The 24,497-nt window shown below is 32.5% G+C and overlaps 1 protein-coding gene across 3 annotated transcripts in view; it reads right to left on the bottom strand.

Annotated features, from left to right (window-relative positions):
* Window positions 1-24,497, bottom strand: part of LOC132705798 (muscle M-line assembly protein unc-89-like) — a 104,704-nt gene that overhangs the window by 12,452 nt on the left and 67,755 nt on the right. For all 3 annotated transcript variants that reach the window (XM_060676684.1, XM_060676685.1, XM_060676686.1), the window contains exons 4-5: window positions 22,909-22,980; window positions 10,158-10,249 (exon numbers count right to left, since the gene is read on the bottom strand). In XM_060676684.1, coding sequence (XP_060532667.1) covers window positions 10,158-10,249; window positions 22,909-22,980 — 164 coding nt within the window. The remainder of the gene's footprint in view (window positions 1-10,157; window positions 10,250-22,908; window positions 22,981-24,497) is intronic.

Below are 24,497 nucleotides of genomic sequence, written 5' to 3'. Positions count from 1 at the left end.
ATAAGTGTCCCTAGTACCTTTATAACAAAATTACCTTTCGTACTGACGTGCATACACTCAATTTGATATTTCGTGGCTAGATATCGCTTGCAACACATCAACTAACCCTCTTTCAACTCATAGTGCCTATAAGTGCATGGAGTTCCGGAAGAATTAAAATACTTAAACTTATTTAAACGTTTTTACGTAAAGTACATTCTCGAAAACGATTGTATCTAAAGCGGACTTGTTTTTTTTTCTTTTTTTAATGTTTTTATTTAGTTTTTTTTTCCTTGCAACAGTAGAAAACTTTTTGATTTATTACTTGTTAATGGTCGGACATAATATGGGGGTTGAATTTGTCATGACGTCAAAATTATCACGGATTGTAAAGTACCATTTTCTGCAGGCGATACTATTTTATCAGGTGACAACATTAATAAGATAAAACATGCAATAAATGTTGAATAAATAAGTTATATCGAAGGTTAAACATTAATTATCTAAAATTGAATGTAAATAAAATTAAAGTAATGTTTGTTAGGAATAAGCGTACCGGAAACCTATGAACCCAATTTTGCATGAAAGTTTAGCCTTGGTTGTATAATTGATGAAAATTTGACATTTTGGCATTATAAAAAGAATACATTACTGCTGATGATACACGGATATATTTGTCATTCACCAAAGATACTGGTTCGTTCTTGCCAAGCAATAGATGATGATTGTAAAATCTTAAATCAATCTCATTAAAGTATCCCCTCATTCTGATACCAAATAAATGTTGATTAATAATAGTTAGTCCAAAAAATGACGTTTCTAGTAAAAAAATAGAGGATTATACCTTCAAATTCAAGACAATGTTAGAAATTTGGGAGTTATTTTTGATAATTCATTGAGGTTTGAGAAATGTATTTGAAATTATCATCGTGTTTGTCTAAGATTAAAGCTGTTGTACAATAATCGCCAGTTCTGTCAATAAAATTCTGAAAAATGTTACGTGCTCTCTAAATTTCAAAATTCTGTCTTTGTCTCATACACGGAGTTTAAAAATTTAAGAAGATATCGCACAAACTTGGCCACGCGAATTGGTTGAATATGGCGAATAAAAGAAAAATGCATTTAGTTTGGTTTTAAAATCGAATATCCAAGTTTTAAACACAATTATATTGTATTCTTGCTCTCTTCATGTCTATTTCAAATTTCTTGCCTCAGTAAAATTTAAACGTCACATTTTCAATATTACTTTAGTAGGAAGTACAATATATATATAAAAATATAGTTATATTTTTATTCTTGATGTTCGTGGTTGAGCAGAGCAAGGTATACATTGTATGCATGTATATATTGTTTACACTAGTACTGTATCCTATTTCACAGCAAAATGTATGATGTGGAAATAAAGACACTATTAATATTATTATTAAAAATCAAGAGAAATTCACTTACGCAATATAAAGATTCTCACGCTATATATATATATATATATATATATATATATATATATATATATATATATATATATATATATATATATATATATATATATATATATATATATATATATATATATATATATATATATATATATATATATATATATATATATATATATATATATATATATATATATATATATATATATATATATATATATATATATATATATATATATATATATATATATATATATATATATATATATATATATATATATATATATATATATATATATATATATATATATATATATATATATATATATATATATATATATATATATATATATATATATATATATATATATATATTCTCACGTATTGATTCACGGATGGAAAAATGTGATGACACTATATTCCGGGATATCATCCGTTCGCTCGTTGAACTCCTACTGGAATCCTGCAAATCTTGCATCCGACTGGAATCCTGCAGACGTTTCGCCAAAATCTCACTTGGCATCTTCAATGCTTGCGCTCGCGCCAGTGTTCGAAGTGTTTTCGGAGCGCGAGCATTGAAGATGCCAAGTGAGATTTTGGCGAAACGTCTGCAGGATTCCAGTCGGATGCAAGATTTGCAGGATTCCAGTCGGAGTTCAACGAGCGAACGGATGATATCCCGGAATATAGTGTCATCATATATATATATATATATATATATATATATATATATATATATATATATATATATATATATATATATATATATATATATATATATATATATATATATATATATATATAATGTGGAAAGTATATAAAACACACGTTGCACTTTAGAAACGTATGTATTTGTTATTGTTGTCATTGGTTTGTTACATGGAAGCAAGTTGAACTGTAAACACTAACATCTATTATCTGGACGAAACTTGGATAAATAAAGGATATACCGTTGGTAAAATATGGCAGGCTAAAAATTTATAATGCACGAGGCAAGATGGTAAGATGGTCTAAAGGTAAAAGAAAGCAATGCTCACAAATATGGTGCCAGTAAAACGTATCGGAGCAAAGCATAAGACCAATGAAGGATATTGAAATTCTACATTCTACATAAACACTGTTACTTGTCTAGACTCCAACGATAGTTCATCTGACTACTCGGAATCAAGTGGTATTGCATAATAGTAATTAGAATCTATCTATTTTCAAATTATTCTTACTTTTATAGAAGTTTGCGTAATATGCGTATTTATTGGCTAATCAAGTGCTAGGCAAAGTGATTATAACTATTATTGGGACCAATTATTTGTGTTAAACCAAAATAAAATGAATTGCGGCCCTGACGGCACCGTCGATGACGTCACGCATCGTATGCATCTTTACTCTATCTGACTACTCGGAACATGACGATTAAAATTTACAAATGAAGTTGTATTTTATATTATTAATTACAATTTATCTATATATCTATTAATATAAATATATCTCATATTCTTTATTATTCTTTCTTCTATATAAGTTTTTTTTTACTTCATTCCTGTCATTGCAAATATACATACATACAAGAATCTAGGTAAAATAATAATTTTTGACGATATAAGTATTCAATGGCTAGCCAAGTGCTAAACAAAGTGATTATTAAGATTAATAATTTGTGTCCATATACGTATTCACGCATACAACCAACATTACACAAAAAACCAGGCGCTAACGATAAAATCAAGTGCAGTCCTGCCGGTACCGCCTGTGACGTCACGCGTCATATCGACCGCATTCGATACGAGAAAACGGTATCGAAAATCGTTAGTTTATACGGCGCGCAGTTCTAAAAGCGAATCGAGGAAGTATATATGAAAATAACTCCGTAATAATAGATTTTCTAGAAGGATTATTCGAGACCATCGCTCGTACTAATTGCGCTGTCGCGCGTTCTATTTCTGTTCGACCCTTCTGGCGGCCCGACAGGGGTCTGTGACCAGTTACGTCACGAGTGGTGTAGCCTTCTGTTTCCGTAACAATCAATGAAAATTCGTTTCCGTGCGATTTACATGGCAACCGCGATGTGTGCGTGGTTTACCCTTGAGGAGGACGTTCTTTTTAACGCCATGTTATTTAAAACGCATGGAGAGACGCGTAAAATAACAACACTAACAATAATAGGTTATTTGACAAGTGATTACTTTTAATTATTTTATGTATCTCTTTATGGGAAAATTGACAAATAAAAGTGGACCTATAAAACAGTCGCTTAAACAGAAATTAAGAAACACCATCTTTATTCACTGACGCCATACTAGAGTATAATGAAGATGAAATGTCAGGTCAGTTTGTTATTTATTAGTCAGAATTTGTTTGGATTAGTTGAAACTTTAAAGATATTTGGCTCTCATAACTAACCAACCAACAACTTTCTTATTTTAAATAGAACATCTTACAAATTAAGGCATTTTTGAATTCCTCCAAACTTTTTCGTCTTATTTCATATAGGCTTTGTTATATATTTGGGACTGATTATCTTATGAAAAGGGATTTTCAGTGGTCTATTCATATGGTAAAAATAAATAAATACCAACAACTAACAAAATAAAAATTTAAGTGATAAAATTATTGAAAAATCTTTTTTTCAAATAGAAACACCATATTTTTTTACAAGGTTGTTCTTAACGATAAGACGTTTTTCTATTGCAAAAATGCAATAAAGTAATCCTTTTTTAAAATTAAGATTACGATAGTTTTTTAGAAATGTTTGTCCATTTGAAAAAAAAACTGTTATCGATTTTTTTATTTAAATTTTTAACGTTAGTTTTTGACCACAACGTTTTTATCTTTTTTTTTTTTTAATATCAATGTAGACCTCAATATATAACGAAATCTTTCAATTGACATAAAATTTCATGGCATACAATTTGCAGAGCTACCATTTAACTAAATAAAGACATTTTCATTAATTAATTAATTTATTTACTAAATAATAACGCGGCATTTGCCGTTGTCGACAATTTGGTGAAAGCGCTATTGATTTGGTTAGTTTGCAGTTTATTTTCGTTATTTAAAAATTCTTTCACATTACGTTTAATTTATGGTTTTAATTAATCGGGATTATCAAGATACCACGTCATGTCTAATATTTTATGCGCGTGCCTCGTATCTTTGTTAGTCACATTAACGACCGTCAATCTATAATTAAATAATAATTGTTGTGGGAAATGCAGAACGGCAACTCGCCTTGCAGGCATATAAAGTTCGTATACATATACAGTGGTGTTAACAATTTTTGCGCGAGATTTAAAATCTTACTATTTTGAATAATTGCCTTGCGCCATTCAACAATAGACATGGACGCTGGCAGATCGTCAATACCGACTTTTTTTTCAAATTTTACATAAATCTAGAATTTCCTGTCCGAAATCGGATGAAAAGTAATGGCGACTGGCCCGATAAATAATAATTTTTACGTTTTTCAAAGAAACTTCCTCAGGCTACTGTAATATTATTTATAAACCTACGGGATTCTTCCTGCGTTGGTTGTTTATAAACCAAATTTGCTAACGTTTCGCCAATAACTTGTTGGCTTCTTCAGCCTTAGGACTACCACAAATAAACTCATCAGAAGTTGCCAAACACAATCATTAAAAAGGACATCAAATTATCTTGAATATCAACGAAAAATCCTAGCATCTATAGAAATCTATAAGCAACCAAACAATTCTAACAACAACTTAGGACTTTACCCTTCACCAATATGGGAATCACTTATCAGTCAATTCCGCTTCTTTTGCTCCGCCGCCTCAAACAATATATAAATAGGTGCAGAGTAAAATGCGAGCCGTCAGCACGAGTCCTTTATAAACGCAGGAGGAATCCAAAAAATTTATGAACAGTAATTATTTTTCCACTACAAAATCAAGTCTTTTATAAATATTTCCAACCACAAATCCCTTACCCTTAAAAAATACAAAATACATAATGTATGAAAGTGAAAAAGCTCTGTTTTATTTCACGCATTTATAAAATAACCATGAGTAAAATTTTACATATTTTTTTCCACCCCTGTATATCGCACGATTTGGACGTATTTTTCTTAATGCCTGGAAAATTTCCGCCTGCCTTATCTCCGCGGGAACAGATCGGTGAGGTTATATCGGCGTTAGTGTTCGACCTTTTTTTTACGCGGAGATAAGATTAGAACGAGAGGCGACCTCTTTTATTTACGAGTGACTTTTTTTATTTATTAGACGTCACTTTTCGGGCGCTGGACCATAAATTTTCAGAGGCATTATCAAAAAAAAAAATTGTGAATAGATCGGCTACCATATTCTTCGATATTTAAGAAATTCGTTGCTATATGGCCTCATTTTTTTATGTTATTTTTTTTTGGCCAAACTACAAGGCACGTACCACAAAAAAATACAGTACTTCTTACTAATTGCATAGTATTTTTTTATTTTAATCTTCAATTTTTTTTCATATTTTGATTGGCTTTTTGGACACTCTTTGGTTTTTAAAGATAGGTGATTAAAAAAACAAAATAACATATAAAGGCCAGTCAGAGCAATTGAGCAGTTACGTCATAGCATGAAATTTTTATTTAGTTATGTCAGCCTATTTCTTTTTTTTTAATGGAACACACTTTATATTTTATTGTACATGTTTTCATGATATTGCAACAACATAAAAATTGAAAATAATAAGAATTATTCTCGTATTTCCAGCAACAATAAAAATAAAATAATTTTTTACTATTCTATTTATTAATATTATTTATGACATTTAACCACAGTTCCGGATTGCCTCTTAACTGATTGGTTGCTACTACTGCTGAAGTTCGTGCTCCCAAAAGAACGAATCGATTAAGTTGGTGCTGTTGGCTTTTAAAAAAGGCGCACCATCCATTTGGGTTGATATATTTAGGGCTTAATCTTCTAAATTTTGTACTGTATTGTCGTAAAAACATTAATAAGGGAATATTTTCATGATAACTTTTTTTACCAAAAATGTTTTCGCAATTTTGGATGACGATGTTTGTTATTACCTTTTTACTTTAGTGCAACGGCCAGCATTATTCGATTTCAAGCTAAAGTAGACTTTGATTCAAAAATTTAGAAAAAATACATACCTTTTTTGTCTTTACAATCAACAAGTTCGCAATAATAAATCAATATTATCAGTAACTGAGCAAAATGTTCTAAATTCACTTGAATACATTTCCTCATTCCCCCAACCTTTTCATGAATCTTCTGCAGAAGATCCTCAGAGTCAACGTTTGCTTGAAGGTGGTAGACACTGATTCCACTGTCTTTATTTTTAACTTACACAACGTTGTGTGACATCGACATCCTTTTAGTATTTTTATCCTCATAGTCCTTATAAATCTATGTTTTTCGATTGGCACCAACAATAGAAATGCAGGGGGTTGAGTTCTACGAGCTGACCAAGAAATGCGACCTATTCCTCTATATGTAAATTTTGCATACAGGAAATCTCGAGCAATCGAGTATAATACCCCAACCTGCATCTGGCATATGGTTTGGTTAGTTGGCAAAAATCAGAAATACTCTTCACAGTTATGTTCACTTGTTCCTAAGTGAGATGGTTTCTACAACTGAAAATATCACGTCTAGTAAAAGTGGTTTCGTCCGTGAACAATATCTTTCTCAGAAAAATATCGACATTTACTTGTTTTTCTAATAACAAGATATACAAAATAAGTCTTATTTCAGGATTTTTACCCAATTTGACGTGAATAAAGTTTTGCAAGATACTATGCTTTGGTTGCTTCCAACTGGAGATTTGGTCGGCATATCTTCTAACTGCTTTACACAGACACGGAAAAACAACGGAAAATGTACTTCGCTAACTTTTGACATTTGTTGCTGAAAGCTATAGGTTTCATCTTATAGGTTTCATTTTATCGAAAACTAAGAGTTTTCTCGATATTAAACAAATGCCTTTTTTCTTAGAAATAGCCAATTTATCAGATTTTTTATCCAAAATTTCCAAAAAAATTCGGGTGAAAAAGTTATAATAAAAATATTCTATTGAAACGAGTGAAACTAGCGCCCTATACAAGCAACCTGGGAAATAAGTTCAGATTCATTTTTTTTATTTATTATTTCATTTTCTTCAAAACTGACGAAATTATTGACTAAATATGCATTGAAAATTAAACTTCACCTTTGAAACGAACAACATTTTATTGAAGCATTTTCGGTTCAAACGATGTAATATTGACGTCTATTTTTTTTTAATTTTATTAAGTAGTTAACAAAACAGTTCCAGTAACAGATTACAATACTTCTATTTAACTTAACTATTTAGGTTGGTACGCCGTCTTGGAAGGACAAATAAATTTCTCCTTTCAACATTAAAACACGGACCACATTTCAATGCGGCTGCAACTTTTCTTCATGTTTCTAACACAGCATATTCAAATTCAATTAAGGAAGTCTGATAACAGAGATTACAGATATATTCACCATGTTTCTTATAATATAAAAATCTTAAGAATTTCTTCTGCACTTTTTCCATCTGGTTTTGGAATAATAAGGCGACCAAACTATTTCAGCGTACTCAAGTATACTTCGAACAAATGCATTGTAGAGTATTTATAGGTTTTATTTCGGTAATCCTGAATAAGTTTCTAATTATAAATCTTAATATTCTATGCGCCCTATTCACTATATTGATTATATGTTGCTCAAAATTAAGTTTTTAGTCCAACGTTAATGCCACGTCTTGCGACTCATGAGTTATTATTAATAATTTATTGTCAATGGTATAGGAAGAATGAACGTCCCGCTTTATAAACAACCCCTTAGACAATCCAAATTTATGCAGTTTTGACAGCAATACATCGTGGTCTACGCTGTCAAATGTTTCAGCAAAATCTGTCTAAATTACATCCACTTGACTGTTTTGTTCGATTTTATGACTTGCTTCATGCACAAAGATCAAAAGATTTGTAGATCGTAGAACTTTTGCTAGAAGCGCAAATACGAGCTACTGGTCAATAATTTTGCAGATGGTTAAATACAGGACACACTTTTGTACGTTTTCACTGCATAGGCCTTCAAAGACCTTACTATCAAGACAAGCGTTAGTTAAAATAAAATCTGTAAAATTATGTAGTGTAGTTGTTTTATTTTTAGAGTGGACACTTAAGAAGTTATCTCGGTAGAAAAAATAAAATTAAGTTTACTTTTTGCGACATATGACCCAAAGGTTGAGAATTACCGGCTATTTCTCGAAGTATAGAATCTTTTCGACTATCTCGCTAGCGGAACGCATTGATTTCAGACTGATTTACGATCTCATAAAATTTGTTGACAGCTGAATCTACATCCCTACAAGTGTCTAACTTATTCCAACAGACCTGCCCAAACAAATGGTACGTCCTTAGAAAGTCAGCTTTTTTGTAGTTATATTTTTTAGTAAATCGTTTATCTGGTTGAAAACTCTTTTGAAAAATTTCAAGAATAAGAAACAGTGCTATATGAAGTTTCTTCAGCTGATGGGACATCGCTTTTTTCTGAAAAAATGTCAAAATTACTGATGATTTAATTCAGATATCTATTTGAGTAGTTAGAGATAGGATTAGATTGGTGAGCGTTTAAAATGTTAATATGGTCTAAACATCTCTCTTCGATGGATGTTAAATGTGTTTAAAATAAGATATATTAAAGATTCTCGCTAATATAAAGATGTCTTTTACACGTAACAATTTAGTTTCAATATATTTAAAAATTCTTACGTAAGATTCTAAAGATATACTGTCGAGATCACACAGAGGTGTGGTTAGTTTCCACTCATTACGGACCACCCGGTATAGATAATATACAGGGTGATTCACGTTTTACCAGAATATGGCGTCAAAGTTTGAATTATTTGTTAGCTTTTGTTTTATTGCTCTTAAGCTAGGAGATCTGGGCTAGCAAGGCTTTGGTTAAATACTAAGGGTAATGTAGATGACATGTGAAACTTTGTTGTAACAAGCCACTGGATAAATTTTTATTTTTTTCCGATGCCTTCCTTCCTTCGTAACTTTTCCGATTTGATATGATTTTTTCATATATATATATATATATATATATATATATATATATATATATATATATATATATATATATATATATATATATATATATATATATATATATATATATATATATATATATATATCCGTTCGCTCGTTGAACTCTGACTGAAATCCTGCAAATCCTGCATCCGACTGGAATCCTGCAGACGTTTCGCCAAAATCTCACTTGGCATCTTCAATGTTCTCACTCCGAAAACACTTCGAACACTGTTCAACGAGCGAACGGATGATATCCCGGAATATAGTGTCATCATGTATATATATATATATATATATATATATATATATATATATATATATATATATATATATATATATATATATATATATATATATATATATATATATATATATATCTCATTTTTATTTATCTTTTTGTTCTTTATGCAACTATTTTTAGGAAATATGAGATGTACATTCAGTAGTCGTCCCCATACCATACTGTAAAAGTGACTTCATCAATGCATATTAATTATTTGGAAATAATTTATTTAAAATGTTTTTAAATATTTTTTAAATCAGCGGTCTTAGGTTGATTACTAATGTTTGTAAATGTTTGAAAATTATGATTATTTCGGTTAGCTCTATCCATATCTGAAGTTAGTCTTATAAAACCTGAATTGCCGTGTGGATCGAAAAACACTTACCAATGATCCCGTGCTGTACCGTTTGGCTTTGCTGTCCAGGAACTCGTGGTAGTAAGTCGGTGGATTGAACAACATCAGGGGATAGTCGTAGCCTGAAAAGTAACGAAAAGAACGTAGGAAATCGTCGGTTAGAACGTCGCATACATTTTCCGACCGGTAGTGCGAGTCGGTGCGATAAAAATCGTTCGAATTTGCGTCGCCATTTATAACGACGTTAATTAACGCATAAAAATTGTTTTGCGGTTAAATTCGCGATCGAGGAAGAGGGAACGGCATTTTTTTGCTAATATAAATAGTCGAGGCGATTGCAATTTTCAAATCCCACGCGTCGCTGATGGAAATTTAATTATAACTTTTGATCCGTTTCAAGGATAATAAATGTACGGTGTTGTCGCAATGTGCGGGTAAATCTACCAATCCGGCACCTATAATTTCAAAGATTTTATTGGGATTTAAAAAATATATTCAATTTTGCCGATAGGCTTAGGTTTAGGTTTATTTATTAAACCTCAGTATACAAAATGTATGTGTAGCAAGTCAAAACAAAATCAACACACGCACATAAGCATAATAAAACAATATACGAATACAAGTACAAAACTCACGAAACAAATTTGTAAATGTAGACAGAATACACAGGCTTAAAATTTGAAATTTAGGTACTCATTAGTACTGTAAAACTAGTTTATTGTCAGTAGATTCTTGACAGCGCTCTTTAAAGAATTATTACCAAGGCGTTTTATATATCAAGGCAATTTATTTTAAAACTTCAGGTTTAAAGAATCGATTTATCAAGAAGGTATCGTTAAGGAATGAGTGTCAGACAGAAAAACTAAATTTATTGGGCTATTGTATATGAACGTAGATGGGAAAGTCATAGTGTGAATACTGGGAAAATGTGTTCTATAGGATTCTATATGGCTCATACTAAGAAGAAATCTTAGAGTTTCTTTTGAAGACGAAACACTGACTGCATAACTAGAACCACTCCATATGGTGACGCCGTAAAGTGAAATAATAAGTGGATAGATCTTGCGTTTTATTTCTAGTCTAGCGACACACTTCCACAGGTAATTGTGGTGTCGTCTGCAAACAGTGTAAACTAGTCGGGTTTAATAAAATGTGAAAAATCATTTATATAAGGAAAAGCAGCGAACCCAAAACCGATCCTTGTGGGACACCGTGACGCTAGGTTAAAAAAGAAGAGGTGGTCTACTACTTGCAATACCTAACTATGATTGACACAATTGAAGGCCTTTGATATATCCATTTTCTCCAATCTGTTATAAACAATCGCACGCATTGACTTTCCGGGTAAAAAATTCTCCTGTTCAAGGTATTGGGGAAACCGATGTTCCTAAAAGTTTGCAAAAAATAAATACATCAATTACATTTCCCTTTGATTCATTACATTTCTCTCAGTAGTGAAGATGAATATGGCATCTAAATGAAACCCAGAGTATTGAAATTATAATTTCTATTCGATATTGAGACAAAAAAAGAAACTCAAAAAGTTTGTAATATGTTTAATCTAAGATATCCAGAAAGGACCAATTACAAATCCACACATTTTATTAGAAACTAACATTACATTACTACGGAAATGATCCAGACCACAGACTACAGTTTTGTGAAACTATGATGGAAATGTGCAACTTAAATCCATTTTTTTATCGTCAGATACTGTTTAGTCATGACGTCAAGTTTTGTTTACATGGTACGATAAATAAACAAAATTATATGTATTGGAGTACAAATAATTGTCCACGGATGAGAGACAATGATTCACATTTACAAAAAATAAATGCTTGGACAGGGATTTTGAATAACAAAATTATTGCACCTTACAATTTCTTCAAAATGACTAAAGCTTAACTTACTGTCTTTCCCAAAATTAAATCAGCCTGATATGCAAGATAGACAGTTACGAGTGAGTTAAAAAGTTTACCAAACGTGTGGAATACTACCCTTTTTCCACGATCGTTAGTTTTTGAGTACATTTTTGAAAAACAACACGAAGCCATTCACTGGCATGAGGGTTAGAATTGTAAAATGTTAAAATTCAAGCCGTGCGGTAAAATCTCCGAAAACATCCAATTGCTCCGAAACCCGTGAGGTAATATCCCGGAAATCTCCGAAGTGTTTCGCACGCTAGATCGGTGTATAATTAGGTATTTTGCAGAAAGGAGTAGAAAATAGTATATTATGCAACAATTGTGGTAAGCGGCATTTAACTCACGAGCTTATCGGACACAAGCGGGCCGAGTATTGAATAAACGAGTGACTTAAAAAGTTTACCGAATGTGTTGCATACTCTACTTTTTCTACGACCGATAGTTTTTGGGTACATTTTAGCAAAACGACACTAATTCATTCACTGACATGACCGTCAAAATTGACAAACTTTAAAATTCAAAGCGTGGGAAATATCTCCGAAGACATCCGATTGCTCGCAAACCTGTGCGGTAAAATCCCCGAAGTGGCTCGAATTCCTGGGAAACGAAACAGACGTGGTAAAGTGACGCGTCCCACACGCTAGAACGGTGAGAAAAAATAATTTCTCTCACAGTTTTTTTATTCTTTTGTTCATAAAAAGTAAAAGTTAAGGATAAAATGAATTTGGTGCAAACTTCGAAAACGGATTTAAAAAAATTGTGTGTTTTAAAAAAGGAACATATACAACTTCGTAATTGGGACCCGTTTCTAGTGGACAGGTTTTGCGTTATATTGAATGGAAGTAAATGTATATATATTTTACTTACTATTCCTTATTAAAAAAACTAAAAAAACAAAACTAACCACAAACTTACGGCATAAAATATCGAAAATATTTATTACATATCAATAACATCAAATTAATATTAAAATAGTTTTCATTGATCTTAAAATGCCTAAATTGTCATAAGTCCCTCTGTGATATCTATAATCGAAATTGACGGCTGTATATACTACCTGCAGAACAAGAAATACCTTATATATCTCTGTAATTTTTGTGACAACTATGACTCCTCTAGGGTGTTTTCAAAAATTGCACGAATTCGATATTAATTGAAGGGGTTACGAAAGTTTTGATTTCAAAAACGACGGAACATTTTACAATGAAATTTTTCATACTTTCCAGAACATGTGACCTATAATCGACACTTTTTTTGATGAAAGAAAATATTAAATGAGACTTAAAAAGTATTCCTCATCAATAACTTTACCATAAATGAATTAAAATTTGAACTAGACAATTTCCCGCTAAAACGTAATGTGGACATTTCAAATGTTATGGCTAAAAGCCGCGTTTTCATTTTATTTATTATTTATTTAAAAATTTAAGGTACTTTAAAAAGCTCGTTTCCAATTCGTTAAAAGAATTGTACCCTAACCTCACTTTTGTTTATTATTTTCTTTATAATGCTTTCGTATATAGTGAAGGATATGGAAAACCATACGGAATGAAAAATGATGAGAGTTCAAAAAAGAATTAAAAAAAATGTAGTTCCGCATAATTTTGCTTGCACGACAGAAAGCGAACTCCTCAGACAATTAATCGAATGACAGTTGTAAAAACGACAAGGCAGAGTATGTCATCTAAGATATTTTAAGCGACGCCAGTACTTCAAACTCTACATATGCAATGTTCGGTAGGAGTAAAAATGAACCTGTGGAATAAAAGTTAAAGCAAATCAATTCGGCAATTCAAGCGATACTGAATTGGAATTGGTTATAAATTCTTTATAAATAACAATCACACAAAGGCACGAATTAAATTCAAATTCGAAAGAAGAATAAGCCTACTGCAATACTATTTAAAAATCTTCCGAATTTCTCTGCGTCGGTTGTTGATGAATCGAACTTGCTGACGTTTCGCCAATCATCCTGTTGGCTTCTTCAGAGCTTAACGGAAACTGACTCCATTCTACTCTGCACCTGATAATATATTGTTTGATAGGGGCGGAGGTAAATTCCCACATTGCTGAAAGGTAAAAACTTGAGCCCCGATTAAGATTGTTTGGTTGCTTATAGATTTCTATAAATTCTCGGATTTTTCGTTGCTAGAATTGGTAGATTATATGCAAGAATTTTGATGTTTTAAATGTAAGCAAGGTCAACGGTGGCAAGTATGGGGTTGCTTTCGGATTTATTGTATTTGGATGGTTGTGATGAAGTATTTTGTGATGGAATACTTAATATCTCTAACGTGGAAATTGTTACAGGGAAGAACAGATCTAAGGAGTATTAATTCTGGATTCGGTAACTGGGGCTCAGGCTTTTTCTCTATCAAAATCTGTGAAAAAGTGTGTCACCCCTCATGACTCTAAAATTCCTAATCTCTACGGACTCTCTGTGATTCACAGGATATTCTGATTAATTTTACTAATGTCTCTATTCCTGTAACTCTCCAGGTATATTAAAATCAAAGAATCGGGAACCAAACCATCTCATCTTAATTGAAACATGTTTGTCTGGAACATCTGTTTCTTATAACGGTAAAATTTTTGAGCAAACGTCGGGAAAAAATACGGGTTTTTCAGTTTTCGCGAATATATTTAAAGAAGCCTTTGAGAAGAAAACCCCCGACACCTTGCATCTAAATAGAAACGCTACTTATGTTATTTCGCCTCATGGTCAAGAATCCCTAAGAGATTTTCTTAACCATTTCCCCAATCTCCTATTCTTAGTGCATTATTACATGACCATCTGGTCCAACAATCGGTTATCAATTCTCTTGTTACCACAGCAGTAAAACTATTTCAACCCGAGTCACTGAACCCAGAATTAAAACACCTTAAATCTGCACTTCTCTCACTTCGCCACAACCTTCCAAAAACAATGAGTCTGGAAACAACCTGATACTTGCTACTGTTGTCCTTCCTAAGATTCAAAAAATCACTGGCCACATATTACAAGTACTTAAGAAATATAACGTGCACACCAGATTTACTATCCTCTACATCTTCCATCTGTCAAAGACCAAACTCCATTTAAGATGCCAGGAGCTTACAGCATTCCATGCATATTCTGCGAAGAACACATTGGAGAGACCGGACGAAAAGCATCAACTACGCTTGAAGGACATAAAAAAGCCTTAAGACTATGACAATAGCAGTTGCAGTTGCCTAAAACAATCACGAAACCGAACATCAAATTTTATTTGATAAAACTAAAATTCTTGCATGTAATCAATGCTTTTACTAACCAAAAATCCAAGAATCTATGGACATCTAACCAACCAAACAATCTTACCCGTGATTCAGGTCTTTACTTTTCACCAATATGGAAATCAGTCATCCGAGACAATGTTAATGAGGGGCATTACCTCCGCCCCCCTCAAACAATATATGAGCAGGTACAGAGTAGAATGCGAGTCAGTTTCGGTTAAGCTCTGAAGAAGCCAACAGGATGGCTGGTGAAAGGTCAGCAAGTTCGATTCAGCAACTGACGCAGGAGGAAGCCAGACATTTTGTAAGTAGTATAGACTGCACAGTATAAAATGTACGGCGACGATGGGTTGTTTGTCTCCACGTACCTCATGACATCACAACCAATGGAGTGGCGTTTTGGTATTGACGTCAAAACTAAAGAGCACAAACGAGCTTTCTAGGATTAATTACAGAGTAAATAGATTTGTTTTTAGGAAAAATTTTCTAGAGTGCAACATATTGCAATTTAGAAGGTAATTAAATTGTTTTAATGTCAATGTGCCGTACCCCTATTGTAAAGGGCGCCACTGAATTTGACTCAAAAAAGGGCTCTAATGCGGTTTTCATTAGAATCGGAAATTTTTACAAATGAAAAAAATTGTCGGTAGCGAAAATTGAAAAACGTCATTTTTGGAAAATCGAGCTCGAGAAACTAAGTTGATTTTGCTCCATCCCGTTGAAACTTTTCGTTACCACCCTGTAGACTAAATTTTCGCTCTATGATTGTTTTGCTGACCTACTGGGACAAATGCGAAAAAAAAACAATTGCGTGCGGTTAGATCGTCGCTGCCAAATAGGCCGGATACCGTATCCGTCCAAGTTCGCCTATATCGAAAGGTCAAGGGAGGATATAATTGAGGCTTGTGTTTACATCTCGATTTGGAACGGGTGCCTGAATTGAATATTCAGACGTCGAATTTTTACAAGGGATTAATTATTTTCAATTCAAAATGTCCTTATTGTCAATTTAGAGAAGATGTAGCACAGTAAATGAAGACACTCTTTGGCGAGATTCAGCATAGCTGCTCATCATCATCATCATCATCATCATCAAAAAAAGTTGTTATAATAAATAACATCAATTAATTAGTAAGTACGTCTCCCATATGTAGGCATGTTTATTCGCGAAATGAATTCTCTCGCATTGACATTCATTTTTTTTTTAGATTATTCTTAAAAGACTTGGCAGCTCAGTAAAGTTATAATTCGGTACTCTGGTTAGGAAACAGGGTTTTTTATTTTAGTAGTGTCGACACCTTAGAAATTTTAAAATCAATTGTGATCTGCCATTAGTGGTGTTACAGTTACTATTTTTTATGTTTAGTTTGGTTGAAGAAAATTTCGACTACGGAATTGGGTAGTAACGCACCAAAAGGAATCCTTTTGAGAGCATATGAAGTTAAAATTTATAAAATATTTTTACTTTTATTATCGGACAATTGCATATTCTATTTCTGCGTATGTAAATTTTGAAAAAACATCAGTCAACATTTACTATAGCACTCGGGAAACTTAACTATAGCAAATAAAAAGAACCGCTAATAGCACAGGTCTACAATGATTCTGATGTTTGAAAACTTTGCTTTGCTTATTTGTATATTTTTGAGGCCTTTTTCAAAAAAACGCCATATTTTTGCTCTATCGCGTCTTTTTTGTATAGCGCTCTATATCTTAAAAATGTTATCTTATTAATATACATAGTTATGACATGAATACGTTTGTTCCATGTTGTAACATGCTTATGCGCAGTTCGGTTGTATTGGTTGTCGTGCTGCTGTGTTCTCGGCTGTTGTCTTCATTGTTGCGTATTTCTTGTGTTCTAGAAAGTATAAAATATGGCAAGAAGAAGAGTGAACCATCAAAATAACTTTTATTATATCTGTGGTAGTTATGTCGTGGTAAAGCAAAGGCAAACTATAACTTCTTTTGGGAAAAATGTATACCACGCTTATTTTGGTGTAAAAATCGGCAACCAAGACAAGTCCTATGCTCCTCATACCGTTTGTTCCGTTTGCGTTGAAGCATTAAGAAACCGGAAAAAAAGTTTTGATGTTCCTATGGTATGGCGAGAGCCTAGAAACCACAGTGATGATTGTTCTTTTTGTTCGAGTAATATTCAAGGATTCGACAGAAAAAATAAGTAACAGCTTGTTTATTCCAATCTTGACTCTGCTGTTAGCAGCAGCTAGCGAAGAACGGGGAGGGAGGTTTCACCAGGACATTATAGAAATCGAACGGCGCACACAGGCGAATTTGATCAAAATGCTGGCCAATATTATTTATCTTAAAAAAATATCTAAAAATGATGAATAATGAATTTATTTAAGAAAAGTATAAATTTTAATGATAATACAGTACTTTACACGTAAAAATATACAGTGTGGTCGAAAAGTCGTACCTAAATTAAATACTGATTAATAATCATTTATTTTTCAGTGACTGTTATTAAAACTTATTTTAGCAATACCACCAATGTGTATTATTGAAGAAAAACATAAAACAGTTTAACCTTGAATTATGATAATGTATATGTAATGACAAAAACAATATTACCAAAAGATAATCATAAATATTTTAGAAAAAAGGGGTAAAAACGAAGATGAGATATTGATATTTGAGTACTTTGAGTATTAAGAATTTCGCACGTATAATCTTATTATTTATGGCAATAAACAAGCAGAACTTTTTATGACAAGCCTTTTCATGGACTATTGAAATTTGTACAGTTGCGTCTATGAAAATCTAGTACAAAAACATATCTCATAATTCCTAGTCTATTATGAAAAAAATCTGATTAGATACCTAATAACTTTCTGTGTCATAAATTTTTAAAATGACACAGGGCAAACACAAGTTTTAGACTGTCATGTATGCTATATGTCATCCATTAGTCAAAAAACGCTTAATAGTCTAGGATATAAATATTTTTTCTCAAAAAGCTGTGAATCTGGCAACATTGCCATTAGCATTTTTGAATTTTGCATGTTCAAAAAGGCTACAATAGTAAATTTTACCAAAATTAAAAATATATACCAGCACTGACAGCACTTCTTAAAAAATAGATACCCATTAAGATCGCAAATTATCGCATAAATAAGAAAATATGTCTTTTTAAGGACATATTAAATAAGAGTTCTATGCTAATTTGAAGATGGGGAAACGCGGGGAAATGTAGTTTTGTCCAAAGAAAACGAAACATTTATGTATTTTAAGAAGTGACGCCATTGTGACATTAAAACAATTCATAGATGATAATAATTGCGTAGATAATAATAATTATATGCTTGTACTTACCACTAGCATTGGATCCATACTATAATTTTATTATTTTTCAATAACCAACTTTCGCAAAAATGGTTAAATACACACTAATGTACTCTGATTAAATGAATACAAGTTTGTTTATTTATAATAGCCAAGTAACTAGATTACTGAAATGTAATGGTTTAAAATTATCACCCCATAAACCCCATAATTGCGATTCGAATCCTATAGAAGTGATATGGACCGTATTAAAGAAAAATTTAGACGCGTTAAATATAAACCCACAAATGTCCGCCCATGTAATTGATGTAATTAAAAGTTTCTAAAAATCCAGAAGATTTGTAAATAGTAGCCTGTGGAAATGTCTTTCAAAAATTAACAAGCCTTTATGGACAAAGCATCAAGCGCAAAGGCAGAAAGCTAGAAGATCACCGACTAAATCTGGTAAGATTGTTCTGCACATGGTGTTTTAACAGAAAAAAAACATTTTTCAAATTCAATACCAACCGAGATAGGGCGTTTTTCAATTTTCGACGCTTTTCAAAATTGCCCATAACTTTTTTATTTATGAAAATTGGATTCGGATAAAGAAATAAACGTGGCGTATTCATATTTTTTCTACACTTCTCCGTTTTCACATAAATAAATACAACTTTCTTATTTTTTATTAGGGGAATCCACTCGAGAGGCGGTTGTTTCCATTAATCCTATGGGGTTAGTGAATACTTGCCATTCAGTACGAAAATACTCAGTGTATTAACGAAAGCGACGCCTAATGTGAACATTTACATTAAAATACTTCAATTTGTAGTTAACATAAAAGGTTAAATTTTATTATTTTTTGTTCTAATATTTATTGAGATTTGTTTAATAATAATATCCAAAATTAATAGTGAAATATTAAATGGTTCTTAGGTTTCATGTTTTTCACTTAAGTAATTTTATATTAGTCTTGTTTTTTTTTAAAGGTTCAGTGTTTATTAAATTCTTTTAAAGGTTTCTTTGTGACGTCTTTTTGCACGGCCTACTAACACATATTAAGAAATTCCCTATATTTCCGCCTTTTTGATCACAGATAATAACAAATCTGTTTGGACAAAAAGGGCTCGATACGGGCATTTTTTAACACCATAGGCAACTGTGATTGCCATATAAAATAAGAATGCTGTACTCATTTATGAAAAACGGGGAACTGTGGAAGAAAACTGTGTACTCCACTGCCTTGGACTTAAAAAAATACCCTAATAATGTTTTTATCCGAATCCAGAATGTTCATAAATAAAAAAGCTAGGGGCAAATATCATAAGGGCCGAAAATTGAAAAACATCCTATATCTTGGTTGGCAGCGAAGATATCGCCATGTGATTTTAACCATTAAATGTTCTAGTTCAGAAATAGATTTTCTCTATTAAAACACTACAGTTACGAATATTCTGTACACTGTCTCGATGATATCACATTAAACCCTCATCTGCTTACAAAATTCTTTGTAAATCTAATTTTGGTTATTTTTGCGAAATTTGGCAGTTTCGGTTTTATTTTTTACTGGTGTTATTTATAGAGATATAGAAAAATAAAGGTTAATTTTTCATTGACATTTTCACGCTCTACAAGACAACCAGCTATCACCATCAACTTTATTTTTTCATGGGGTCCGTAGAAAAATTGTGCCATGTCTTAAATATCATTCATTGTCACGAATATAACGATGTACGACACAATATGATTCTACACTGTTTAAATCACAAAAAAGGTTTGAATTAAATTTTCAAAAGATGAAATTATAGTTAACTAGATTGATTAAACAAATTATTCAAAAAAAACTTACCATAAAAAAAATAAACAATGTTCAAACAAATCACTATTATTTTCCAAGCACAGGTTATATCCCCATATAAAAAATCGAGTGGAGTGAGGTCCGGCGAACGAGGGGGTTTCTAACTTTTGCAAGCAGTAAGTTGTCCAAAGTTTCTCCCTTCAGCTTCAGCTTCAGGAGCTCGGCAACGCTTAGAGTTAAGGGAATCATTATAAGAAAAATGGCCTATTAAAAGTGATCCAAAAATCCCAACTCACATATTGAACCCAGAACGAAGAAGTTCAGTGTACTCCAGGATTATTTTTTCATCAAGAATGAGCATTTCGCCAACCAAATTATCTTAAACACACTGTGTGTGAATTTATTATAAAGCGTTTTTTACACATTTTAGCGAAAAACTTATTTAAATAGGTAGTCAATCAAAAACGAGTCCAAAATTGCTATGTTTTTATTTTTTAAATACTTAAGTATATTGTTTCAAGACTTTTCGTTTTTTTTTCTGGCCTTGCAAAGTGTAAACTCCTCTTTGCATGTGAATTGTGTAGAAGAAGAAATGTCTCCTAATTGATAAACCGCGCTTCTTGTTTTCAATTCCTAAATCAGAACAAACACAATTACGTAACCTTTATTTTTCTCTTACGATTACAAGTAGCGAAGTTCATCTCTTAAACCACGTTGGAGAAAGTAATAACGCGTTTTAGATAAAATTCGACTTTTCTCTAACGACATAGGCGACTCGTGCGCAATTTTCCTTAAAAAATCGCCGACTTAGGCGAAATTTGACCTAACCTAACCTAAATATTTACACTGCACATGGCACACAATTAAATTGTCTGGGTATTCACAAATACGTTTTCTAAATACTTCAGGGATATATTCTAGAGCTTTAAACGTCCGTTAAGAATATTTCCAGTCGATAAATGCTGAGTTATGACGGCCGACTTATGACGTGTATTGAAACACTAAAAAACTAGGCAAGTCACTGTGTACTAACAAAATGCTTTGACTGAAAACTGCAGTGCATTAAAAACATACGGAAACACTTACAATTTGTGTCTATAAATCAGTTGCTTTAAGTAATTCTTTAGCAATCAGAAAATATAACCGCCAATTCTGACGTAATCAATAGAGCTAATGATTTCAAGTTAATGTTTCAAAGAAACTTCCACATGCTACAGCTCCAATGTTTTGGATTCCGTCTGCGTCGGTTGCTGATAAATCGAACTTGCTGACGTTTCGCCAATCATTCTGTTGGCTTCTTCAGAGTTTAACTGAAACTGCCTCGCATTCTACTCTATACCTGTTTGAGAGGGGAGAAGCTAAAGGATGACTGGTTCCCATATTGGTGACCAGAGTCGCGGTTGAGATTGTTTGTGCTTATAGATTTCTATAGTTTTTTGGATTTTTCGTTGGTAGAAGAATCGATTACATGGAATAATCGATTGTGTTCAGCAACTGCTGATGAGTTTATTTGTCGTAGTCTTGAGGCTCTTTTGTTTGCTCTATTGTTTTCACGGCAGTTAATTTTGTTCTTTTATTCTTTTATTCTTTATCTCTAAACCACAATACCGCACTCAATTTTTTTAAGGGAAAAATGATTAAGTACCTGAGTCTTACATATTAGGAACCAACACTCTTTAACATATCGAAGGTGCCCCGGCATATATTTTGTAACGATTTTTTGTTTCAAGTACAATATAATTAGTTGTATTTTATTTTATTATTTTGTAAGTATTTTATAATGTTTTATTAATATCTATTAAAATAAACTGGCCATAATTGTCCGACATACAGGTTCAATGTGGGATACAACGGGGATGTTCTAAATTAGTCCTGTTTGCTGATGAGACCAAGGCCAGAAAATAAAATAAATAGCTAAATCAGGAATTTGTAATTTAAAACGACTCCGGTATTTTTTAACAGAGTTCGCCAGTTCACGAGAAGATTTGGTTCCGGCATCCAAGTTTTCGACAGTTTTTGTAAATTTTTTGCCTGATAAATATTAAGTTATTAGAAGGTGATCGCTCAGTTTTATTAATATCTATTGAAATAAACTTGCCATAATGGTCCGACATACATCCACTACACCTGTGTCATAATTAGTATTATATATATTAAATATACAAAAACTCAGAGAGACAGTCCGAAGACCTAACAAAGTTAAAGTTAAAATCACGGGCTGCAACCAAAATAAGGGGTCCCCTTGAGATCCATCCATTAAACTGTGTGATATCATTTCGATAACCTTTTTTTACCAAAATCCGCAGACCTTCATTTTTGAAATTTTTTTATTTCATCATACAGTGGCATCGGTCTATTATTTGTAATAATTCTTCTATGCATTAATACCTCTAATGCACAAGATGCTAAGCCACACTAACCACCATCCGAGAACACAAAAGACACCGACTTACACTGTTTATTAATAGGTTAGTCTACAACTAACGGGATGTTCGCAACTAGGTGTAACGATACTCACTGTTCACGTAGTAAATTCCATTTTGATCGACGAATCCGTTGGGAAACACAAACTGAGATTCATAGTCCAAATCTGAAACAAGTTTCGATTTTTTCTTAGCTTCCCGCTTGTATAATGGGACAAGTTCATATATTTTTCTCACATGAATAGTATCTTTGGAGTATAAGGGGTGTTTAAAAAAGACGCGGCAATATTTAAGGGGGTAATTTCTCAAATGATTTTATGAAAAAACTAGATATCTTTTCAATACCTCCTTACGGATTTGTTTGAAATTTGGTAATGCCCAATTTTGAAAAAGGTTGTCTGGTAAGCCTCCCTAAAGAGAAATTCCATTTGGTGATGTCACTGACTTGTCCAGTAAATTCGATAATTATTTTTTAAATGTAGTTGAAACAGAATGTAAGATATTTTTTTATGAATTCAACAAGCAAGTGCAAGAAAATGACTACAGCTAAAGCTCCAACAGCCAAGAACTTTGCGGGATACGATGGAATTTCTTATAAATTCCTAAAACAAATAAGAGAAGCTGTAGGTGACGAACTTACTACTTTGTTCAATAAATCATTCGAGTCAGGAATTTTTCCTGAAGCAACACAGAAAGATCTTAAAAACTATAGACTTGGTTCGTTACTATCCATTGTAAGTAAGCTTCTCGAAAAACTTGTATACGAGATGTGTTCAAAAAGTAAGGTGAGTTTTGTAATTGCCGTCGATATATTTTTTTGGAATTGGAAAAAAGAATGTTCATACAAATTGAATACAGTGCTGCAAAACACTTGAAATGTTATTAAAAATTTGTATAAGTGTTAGAAACTTTTTCAAGATGGTCCTCGCTCTGGACGCCCCAGCGCGTCAATAATCGAAGAAAGCGTTGAAGTAGTGAAGCAAATGGTGTTGAAAAATCGTCGACTCACTATTAGAGAAGTGGCTGAAGACGTCGGCATCTCGTGCCATGCAATTTTTTCAAAAGTTTTGAGCATCAAACGTGTAGCAGCAAATTTTGTTCGGATACTGCTTAATTTTGAACAAAAGGCCCGTCAAAGGGGAATCGCTCAGAAGCGAGGTTGAGGTCATAACTGGTCACGAATTATGGATATATGGTTATGACATCGAAATCAAAGTCCAGTCGTCCCAATGGAAGAACCCAGAATCGCCAAAACTTAAAAAAGCAAGTTCGATCAAATGTCAAGGTTTTGCTTACTGTTTTTTGTCTTTATTATCGTGGCGAAGCACATCGAGAGTTCTTACCGCAAGGACGTGCAGTTAATAAATAGTATTACCTTGAAGTTATGCGCCGTTTGTGAGAAGCAATAAGAAGAAAACCTCCGAAATGGTGGGAAAACAATTCCTGGATGTTGCATCACGATAATTTACCTGCTCACTCATCGTTACTTGTGGCTTCCTGCAAGTCTTTCCTGTGCCCAAAACTCCAAGAAAAAATCGCTGAAAGAACTCAAGGCTATACCACAAAGTGCTTACCAGAAGTGCTTCGAGGATTGCAAAAAACGTTGCCACAAGTGTATTATATCTGGAGAGATTAGTTTGAAGGGGACGACATTAATTTTGATAAATAAATAAATAAATACTCT

Source organism: Cylas formicarius, unplaced genomic scaffold, assembly GCF_029955315.1.
Source record: "Cylas formicarius isolate icCylForm1 unplaced genomic scaffold, icCylForm1.1 PGA_scaffold_8__14_contigs__length_24414737, whole genome shotgun sequence".
Lineage (NCBI taxonomy): Eukaryota > Metazoa > Arthropoda > Insecta > Coleoptera > Brentidae > Cylas > Cylas formicarius.
The sequence above is the reverse complement of the archived record's forward strand: the minus strand, read 5'-3'. Positions and strand labels throughout refer to the sequence as shown.